Genomic DNA, 9,334 nt, shown 5'->3' with positions numbered 1-9,334 from the left:
TTAGCACAGGCAATGACCTGGTCACAGCATGGCCTAAAAGACAGGGGAAGTGCTCCTGGACAGGTTTTCTGTTATTACTGATTGGGTCGCAAAAGGTAAATCTGATAGTACAGCGATTACCATGTACTTGGTTGGTGTCACGTTGGCAAAAGTTGTTTTATTCCGTTGTTTCAGCACAGTGGCCTGGGTATTCCCAAGCCCCTTGTGTTTTGATAACGGGTACAGACCATGCTCATCTATAGGTGCTCTTCTGTGCTCTGTTTTTCTTGTGATGTTATTGTAAATAACGTGATTTTCCACATACCCTGCCACTAACAGAGAACTGGAGGTCAGCTCTGCAGAGTCTCAGCAAGCCACCTACAACAATCCTTTTTCTTCATCATCTACAAAGGGATTTAGTCTTCAGAAACCGTATCAAACAGCTGCTGCAGCATGCCCAGAAGGTCACTGAATTTGGACTATTTTGGATCAAAGAGTAAATTCCAGGTTCCCGGCGCCTGCCGTGAGAACAGCTTGCCTGGTCTGTGTGAGTGCGGGGGTGATCGAGCACGAGTGCCCTTGCTGACCGCAGCTGCGACGCTACGGCGCAGGGAGCGAGCGCTGAAACCACCCAGCCGGGGAGAGGTAAACGGGTTGGGGCTGGTCTGTTTTGAGCAGCTGTTGCAAGAGCAGGAAATGTTCCTTACTTGGGTGTAACGGCAGCCGCACAGGATGTTTCCGCAGGACTTATCTCTGCCTCTGCTTTAATTTAGCAGTGCTCCAGCCAGAAACGAAATCCCGTTGTTGCAGAGGCTGCGCAAGCGGAGCGCGCCTGACCCGCGGCGCTTATTAACGGGACGAAAGCAGCCACAGGAAGATTCTGAAGTGACATTTTTAGAGGGTTGGGTGTCTCGGCAGATTTGAAGGTTATTGCCTCCGATTGGCCTGCGTTTCCTGGTCTCATCCCTTTGCTCACACGGGTTTCGTGCTGCGTTTCGCGCYGGCCGGTGGTTTCTCAGCCACGGCCGTGTTGTCAGGTCTGTTACCGAGCCCCGGGCATCGAACGCCCTCGGTCCCCAACACRCTCCCTTCTTTGGGGGCTGCAGGAGCATCGCCCAAGCGGCGGAGGAGCTGCCGGCACGGTCCGGGCYGTGGCACGAGCCGCCTTCCCGGGCCGCGCGGAGGCAGATGCGATACCTCCAGGGTCGTTAGCGGGCATCAGCGTCGCCTGCTCGGGATCTTGGTGCTGATGAGGCAGACGGCGTGCGTTCAGAGTTACTCCCACACGAAGGAACGGTGAACTAGCCCAGGGCAAAGTGCGGGGCTGCTGATCCCGTCCGCGGACTCTGAAGCAACAGGGCAAAAGAGTGACACGGTGGCTCTCTTGCGAAGGCTTCGCGAGGAAGGTGAAAGGTTGGGCGGCAGCAGCCTGCGTCTGCTGCGCGCGACTTCGTTGCCGGAGAAGTTTGGAGCGCGTGTCCCCGGGGTTTGCCGCCGAGCCGGGTCTCTCCCTGGGCCRGCGGGGGGTGAACGCTCCCGTCGGAGAAGAGTCGAAGCGGAGGAGGTCGGGTTAACGCTGGGCTCCCCGCTGGACTCGGAGACCTTGAAACTCCTGCTTTCTGCTCAGTGCAATTCATTATTAAAGGCACGGCTCAAGTGCTGCCTTTCATCGGCTCTTCCCCTTCCCTTTTCCTCTCGCGGATCTGAAGAGCCGTGTCCTCTTGGCTCTTTTAAGCACTTACAGTTTCCACAACGAGTTGGGAGGGGGGGAAGCAGGCCCCAAGCAATCAGAGCCTCTTCTGCGCTGGTTTTATTCTTTCCCCCATAGCAGCTACCGCTGTTTCTCCAGGCGGCTCTCGAGTGCATTAAGTGGCTCGGTCCCGTGCAGCGGAGCTGTTGTGCGATGTGTGTTTCTGTACGTAACCGGCACGGCCGCAGGGGGGGAGCCCCCGGGGGCAGCCTCCTCTCCCCATCCCTCCCCGGGGGGCTGCGGGACCCCCTGGCTTCAGCCCCCGCGGCGCCGGGGACCGGGGCGGCTCCGGCGCTTTAAGGCGCTGCCTGTTTGCTCCTGCTCGGGGCCGAAGTCCGCGGGCTCCGGCGACGGCTCCGGAACAGCAGCGGTGGCGGTGGCGGCAGCTCCGGGCATGCGGCTCCCGGCCGTGCCGGGCGCGCTCGCCCTCTCCCTGCTCGCCTTCCCCGTGGCCTTCGGTGTGAACAGCGCGGCCGCCCTGGCGGAGTGAGTGCGGGAATGGGACGGGACGGGACGGGACGYGGAGCCCGGCCCGGTGCCGCGGGGAGCGGTTGGGTCCGGGCAGGGCGGCGGGTCCCGGCGGGGGCACCTGGGGCCGAGGGAAGGGGTCCGGCGCGGTGCGGCGCTGCGAGCGGGGCCGCCCGGGGGGCACCTGCCCCGGTCGAGCCGGCAGAAGGGCAGCTCCGAGCCGGAACAACGCAGACGTGGTTCGTGGCTGCGCTTGCGACTTTTAAATCCTGTTATCAGCAGGAAAACGCTCACCGGGGTTGCTTGGGCTCGTTGCTGCGCAGCACGGAGCTGACGGGGGCTCGCTGGCAGCCCAAATCTTCCAGGGATTGAGGCGCTCAGCACCTCCCTGCTTTATGAGCATCCTTCCAGCCAGCTGGCACCAGCACGGCTCCCGGGGCGAAGAGAGAGAGACCCCCCGGCACTGTCCCCTCCGGACGCAGCTGCGCCTCCCCAGGGCGCTGAGCCAGGACCCGGCTCCCGGCTTTCCCTCGATCCCGCCGGGAGCTTGGCCGCCGGCGTGCGTGAGCGTGCCCGGCGCCGAGCCCTCCGCCCCTCGGCCGTGGCCTCCCGTCCTCGCCACGTGCCGCTTTCGGTTTTCCCGCTGTGTAAAACCCCGACGCTGCCCCGACGCCAGCCGTATCGGAGCCGTCCGCYGTGCCCTCGTGCAGCCTCCTCGGCAGCCAGCGGGAATCTGGCACCCAGCTGGCCGCATCGCTAGTGTTCGCGCGCGTTAGACGGACGCGGCTGCAGTCAGCTTTCTCACCGGGGCCGTGGCACCACCCCGAATTACTACTTTTATTTCTCGTATGTGTAAAAGCACGCGTTGTTTGGTTGCTCTTGTCGTCGTCTTAGCGTCGCTCTCCAGAACCCGCCAGCTATGGGTTTTTCCCTTATGTTCTTTCGGCATCCCTTCTGTTCCCTCCATCCTTTAATTTCTGCCAGGCACCCTTTATCCGCTTTTTTTCCCATTTGTTACACATTTCTTTTTATAGCTAATTTCTGCCTTTGCTTTACCACTGAAGCGGGAAGGTATTTTACCCAAACTTCTCCTCTGTCTTGATTGTAGAGTCAGCGCTTTTTTGACTGCCCGATTAACTTTACTTAAAGAACTCCTGATTTTCATTCCCGTTTTCCCGTCCAGTCCTTTCCTTTCAGTCCGTTTTGCTCAGACCGTCCCTCGCCTTCCCCCGTCCCTGCGCGGCCGCGGCACCCTTCCAGCCCGGCCGCCGCTGCACCTTTATATATGAAATCCAGAGCCCTCCCGCTCGGCCCGGTACCGGATGAAAATCATCCGTAACATGTCACCCGAATCGAAGCCCCTAMCAGCGCTGTTCTCCTCCCCGCGCGCTGCAGGCGGGTGGGGAAGGGATGCGGACCCACATCGCTGGTGCGGGTTCCACCTTTCCCGCGCGCCCCCGCGGCCTGCTCGTGCGCCCCGGGGTATTTCAAACCCTCTCACACGCGCGGTCGTGTCTCGTGGTGACCYGAGGAGCCCTGGGTTGCGTTCAGCCTCTCAACAGCAAGCTCTGTATTTGAATTTTGAATTAATCATTCTCTGGGAGTAATTAGTCATGTAGTAATTAATTATGCAGTAGTAATAACGCACTTTTACTGTGGCAGTTCAGAATGTGATTGATTCTTATTTTTTTATAATATCCTTTTTGTATTTGAGTGCTCAGTGTGAGCTGCCGGGGGGTGAGGACCGGTCTCGGCCTCGTTCAGCGCCGGTGTGACCCCGGAGCGCCCGGCGCCCCGTCCTGCCCCGCTGTGCCGGGTCCTGCGCGGCCCCGGCACGGGCGACTCCGCCTGGTCCCGGAAAAGCAACCCCAGCGCGCAAGGCAAGCGCAAGGCTGGTGTTTTTGCAGCCCTCTGAAGTGAGGCACGAGCTGTTCTCAGACTCGTAATTCTGGGGCAAAAAGGACACTCAGCATCTCTCCTCTGTGTCTACGCGTTAGTCTGTGGTGCGCAGAGGACGTTTCGGGCTGATAATAAGGTATTTCTCCAGGATAAGCTATTAACACCAGTGTCTTTACAGAGTTAGCCATGACTGTAACTTTTTTTTTTTCCGGTAACAGGGTTAAAGGCTTGAGTGAAAAATACCGTAATGTTTTCAGCTTTATAGGCTGAGAAGCAGAAGTATGAGCTAGACCAGACCTGCAGCTGTTACAACTAATGCAATTGCTTCTTGGAAGAGAAGAAGCCAGCTCAGGATAGATTTCCCCGCAACTTATTCACACTCTTAGGACGAATCTGCAATATCTCTCTCTTCATTATAGATTCGCTTTGTAATCAGTTTACATGGTCTCTTATAATAGTGCATCAGTTAATAGCCGTCTGTATTCAAGTGGGGTTGGCAGCTCTGCTCCTCAGAAGGGAGATGAAAATCTTAATGATTCCGACTAAAAATACCTTTCGGATGAAACCCCAGCTTGCAGCGCCTGCCTGGATTAGCGCCTTGGCGTTTTGCCCGCTGCCGCAACGGCCCGGCGCTCCGGGAGAGCCGGATGCGGGACTTCTCCCTTGGTCTCGCGCGGGAGACGCTGCAAAGCGGCTCCTTCCCGGGTGCTTCCGCTCTGCTCCCGCTCGCCTGCRGCTTCCCACGGGCTGCTCGGCTCAGAGCGACCCTGGAGGCCTGTCCAAACCGTCAGGGGCCGGGGCGAGCCCGTTCCTCCCCGGAGCAGGGGAAACGGGGCCCACGCGTGCGCGGGGGGCTTTATCCCCTCGCCGGGGGGCTTGAACCTGTCCTGCCTCCTCTGCAGCAGCCCAGGGGCGCTGATGCTGACAGGGGCGCTGGTGCTTGCGGGCCTCTTCGTCGTCGGCTTCGTAAGCGGAGGGAGCCACTTCCAGGACCCCCTTTTCTGCGGTGAGTCCTCCGTGGGATCCCTGGCTGCTCCGTCTCCCGTCGGCCCTGGGAGCGGAGGTCGGGGATTTCCGGGCATTTCCCCGCTGGGGACATCGGACCCGGCTCAGGGCTGAGCTGGTGCCCGGTGCTCTCGGCCCGCAGTGTTTGCGGTGTTCTCCTTCACCTCCGTCGTCGACCTGATCATCTCGCTGGAGGAGGATGGCTACATTTCCGGCTTCGTGGAGATCTACGTGAGGGAGGTACGGTCTTCCCGACCTCGGGATCCCRCACGCCGCAGCCTTGCAGCGAGCAGCTCTGCGCAACCCCGTCAAGCGCAGATGCAGCTTCTGCTCCTGAAGTCCTTGGAGCCGCTGGTGCCCTGGCAGGGGGAAGCGGGTGCAGAGCAGCCGAACGGAGCGGTCACGGCTCCCGCGGGAGCGAGCAGCAGAGCGGCTCCATCCCTCCATCCCCGGCGGGGGACGGGGTGGCTGTGGGGAAGGTGTGTGACCCCCCCCCTCCYCCAGCAGCTCTATGATTTGGTGTCTTTCTGACGGGCAGGGCGAGCCGTACCTGCGCACGGCCCACGGCATCATGATCTGTTACTGGGACGGCATCGTCCACTACGCTCTCTACCTCGCCATGATCACAGCCATGAGCCAAAGGTGAGGGTGGCGAGGCGCAGCTGGCCCGGCATGGTCTGTGCTAAGGCTGGGGAGCTCCGGCTGCCTCGTTCCCAGTGTTCAAAGCTGGGGCTAAAAGCCACGGGAGCCTCCTGCGAGAGCGAGCTCTTGGGAGACCTCACGGCGACGCGGGGCTGCCCCGTCCCAGCGTGTCCAGGGCTGCAGCATCTCCACGGAGCAGGTGTTTGGAGCAGGGTGGGCAGGAGGGGGTCCTGAGAAGGCAGCGCAAGGGGAGCTTGGAGGGGAAGGGAAGCTCCGAGCCTTGCAGGCGTCTGATCTCCGCTGTCTCCGCAGAAAGAGCTACAGGAACCTGGGTCTCTTCTGGCTGGGCTCTCTGATGATGAGCATCGTCGTCTTCCTGCTTGGGAACCTGATAGGTACGGGGCTGCGAGGGGAGCTGCTGCCAGCGCGCCTGGGGGGCTCTGCTCCATCGGCCGCCCTCGAAGGGGACCTCCGGCCTGTGCCGATCCTTCCAGTCTGCCCGCGTGCCCCAGCCTGCCCGGAGGCGCTCCCTGAGCGACCATTTCTTTCCCAGTTAATCGCTCCCATGGGCAGAGGGAGGCATGAGGCCAAGCGTGTCTCCGCTCGGGCCCTGCGCGGGGAGCGGATGCAGCGCTGGCAACGCGCTGCCTTTGGGGCAAGCAGCAGGTCCCGGGCGCTCGCTGCTCTGYGGTACCTAACGCTGCGCTCCTCTTCCCCAGGGAAGTACAGCTCCGATATCAGCCCGGCCTTCCTGCTCAACATGCCCTATGTCCTCATCCTCATCTGGGCTGGGCTGAGGCTCTTCCAGCAGCCCAAGGCCCTGCCGTGCCTCACTGCTGATAAGGTGAGCAAAGCCGTGGGCTGGGCGCCTCGGCTGGGGCAGGAGCTGAGCTGGTGCCTCCGCGAGGAGCAACCGGGGGAGCTTCAGCAACGCCCTTCGCGGGGCTGGGCCTGGCAGCGTCGGCCMCGGGGAAAGCAGCGGCAAACGTGGCCTTTTCCGCCTCCCAGATCGCCGAGGAGCAACACAAGGGTCTGCATCAGCGGCCCCAGGACTTGGGCCTGGTCCTGTTCTTGATCCTAGCTGCGGCGTTCACCTTCTTCAGAGGGCTGGTGAGTGCTGGGACCCGGCGCGGGGGGTCCCTGGAGACGCTGCCGGGATGCTCAGGCAACGGTGGGGTCCTGGGATCTGGGGTGGGTGCTCGGGGCTTGGGAGGGTGCATCTGTCCCACCTCCGTGTCCCCAGGTGGTTTTGGACTGCCCTGCCGATTCCTGCTTCGAGTACATCTACCAGCACGAGCCATACCTGCGCGACCCCGTCGCCTACCCCAAAGCGCAGGTGAGCGCGGACGCCGGCGCCTGGGCCGCCCCCCCGGCGGAGGGGAAGGGTCTCCCCGCCGAGCCCCGCGGCGGCCGAGCCCAGCTGCAGGCAGCTGTGCGAGGGAGCCGCTGGGAGCATCCCCGGGCGCCCTGCTGCAGGCTCGGGGTGTTCGTCCCCAGGGTGCCGGGCTGGTGGCGGGCGATGCTGGGACCCGTCCTGGGCAGCGCCTCCGGGTGCCGGGTCTGAGCCGGCTCCTTCCCTGGCTGCCCCCTCGCTCCTTCGCCCCCCTGCCCTTGCCGGGGACCAGTGCGACGCCTCTGCCTGCGCCCCCAGATGCTGGTCTACTTGTTCTACGTCCTCCCCTTCTTCTGCCTCTGCGTTTACGGGCTGGTGCGGCCCGGCTGCGCCTGGATGCCGGACTGGAGCCTGGTGTTTGCCGGAGCCGTGGCCCAGGTAAGGGGTGGCGGGGAGGGATGCGCCGCAGGCTGCGTCCCGTGTCCGCACCCGCCCCGGCCGCGCCGTGGGGCGACTGCATGCGAGGGAGGGAGGGATGGAGGGAGGGATGGAGGGAGGGATGGAGGGAAGGATGGAAGGAGGGATGGAGGGAGGGATGGAGGGAGGGATGGAGGGACCCCACGCGCCTCCAGCCCTGCGCTGGGTTTCGCGCCCGAGGTGCTGGGGCAGCGCACCGGCCAGACGGGGCCCGGGGGTGCGGGTCGGCCCTCCGCTCCCCAGCCCCRCACCTGCAGGTGTGCGGAGCGGTTTCCATGCCAACTGCCAGAGCCCGATAATTACTTTTTCCTCAGTGGATCTTAATGGAGCCGGGGATTAGTTTGACAGAAATAGACTGGAGCGAGTGGCCCGCTATAGATCTATAGATAGGATGCGCAGGGTCCGTGGGGCAGGCGGGCAAGGCTGGGAGATGCAGAAGTGCCCTGCCGAGCCCGGCCGGGCTGTCCTTGCCCTCGGCCACCCGTGTCACGAGCTGCCCTGTGCTCTGCAGGCRCAGTTCTCCCACCTGGGCTCCTCGCTGCACGCCCGCACCCCCTTCCCRTACCAGACCCCCGAAGATGCCTGGTGGAGCTTCCTCCTCACCAACGTGCTCTAYGCGCTGGGGCCGCAGCTCCTGGCCTACCGCTGCCTCCGCCGCCCCGCGTTCTTCCTGCCCGCCGCTCCCGCGAGCCTGGACAAGGGCAAAAAGCGGCAGTGACGAGTCCTGCCCCCGATGCCCACGCTGCTGCCCCCGTCGCCCCTCTCCCTGCCGCAGGGCTGGGCTGAGCCGGGATGTCCCGCGGAAAGGAGGGAGGGTGTCCCGGCCGGCAGACCCTGCCCAGGCATCCTTGGGGACCGCGTGTTCCCCCCTGCTCCAGTCCCCCCGTTGCCTCCTAACACCCCCGGGCGCTGCTGGGGGGGTCCCGGGGCGCTGCGCGGCCTTGGCCTCGGTCCCGGGGCTCCGTGCACCCCAGGCCTCCGCTGGTGCCCGGCTCGGGACCGGCCYGGAGGGGCTCACGCTGGGGGGGCAGGATGGAGGCGCTGCGGGACCCGGGTCCTCTCCGGAGGACACCATCCCGCCGGACKGACACGAGGACCAGGGACCTCCAGGAAACCACTGTTTACAAAATAAATGACTTCAGGTATGGCTTTTTAACCCCTGCGTGTCTGGACTCCTGCTGGGGACCTCGCACTGTGACAGCGGCCGAAACRCCGCGTCGTCTCCCCACGTCATTCGCCCGGGCCCTGCCCGCTGCCCACTGCCACCCTCCGCGCGAACCGGGCAGGGGGCCGGGCTGCAGCCGACCGGCGGCTACCTGCGCCGGTGGGCAGGGAGGAGCTGGCCGCGCTCTGCTGCCCCGGGACCGGCCGGCCAAGGACTTTGCCCCCTCCTGCCCTTCCCCGCGCGAGCGGGGCCCCCGCTGCCTGCGCGCTGCCCTTGCCGTGCCCTTGGCGCTGCCGCTCGGCGCTGGGGAAGCATCGTCCCCGCTGCACAGGGCTGCAAGTGCATGCATAGGGGTGCAAGCGCATGCACAGGGGTGCAAGCACGTGCATAGGGGTGCAAGCACATGCATAGGGGTGCAAGCGTGTGCATAGGGGTGCAAGCGTGTGCACAGGGGTGCAAGCGCGTGTTGAGGGTGCACACGCGTGTGCGTGCGCATATGTGTGCGTGCACCATGGTGGTGTCTCCGTGGGTGCACGCACGCGTCCCGGCCGTGCAGGGGGGCCGGTCCCCCGTGCACCCTCCCCCCCCCCCCGAGCATCCTTTCGGGGGGCGGTGC

At 63.8% G+C, this 9,334-nt stretch overlaps 1 protein-coding gene across 2 annotated transcripts; it reads left to right on the top strand.

Annotated features, from left to right (window-relative positions):
* Window positions 1-1,858: 1,858 nt before the first annotated feature.
* Window positions 1,859-9,273, top strand: TM6SF2 (transmembrane 6 superfamily member 2). Of its 2 annotated transcripts, none has more exons than XM_026064757.1 (10): window positions 1,859-2,215; window positions 5,002-5,102; window positions 5,244-5,341; window positions 5,640-5,743; window positions 6,056-6,138; window positions 6,463-6,587; window positions 6,752-6,853; window positions 6,987-7,079; window positions 7,395-7,514; window positions 8,065-9,273. In XM_026064757.1, exons 1-10 carry the CDS (start codon window positions 2,124-2,126, stop codon window positions 8,269-8,271), a joined length of 1,125 nt encoding a protein of 374 aa, XP_025920542.1. In that variant the 5' UTR covers window positions 1,859-2,123; the 3' UTR covers window positions 8,272-9,273. The 2 variants fall into 2 exon arrangements, with proteins under 2 accessions (XP_025920542.1, XP_025920541.1); XM_026064756.1 differs by having other exon boundaries at window positions 1,860-2,215; window positions 4,999-5,102.
* The last annotated feature ends 61 nt before the right edge of the window (window positions 9,274-9,334 follow it).

The sequence above is a fragment of the Apteryx rowi genome, unplaced genomic scaffold, assembly GCF_003343035.1.
Source record: "Apteryx rowi isolate R43461 unplaced genomic scaffold, aptRow1 scaffold_220, whole genome shotgun sequence".
In the NCBI taxonomy this organism is placed as follows: domain Eukaryota; kingdom Metazoa; phylum Chordata; class Aves; order Apterygiformes; family Apterygidae; genus Apteryx; species Apteryx rowi.
This window is presented reverse-complemented; position numbering and strand designations above follow the sequence as displayed.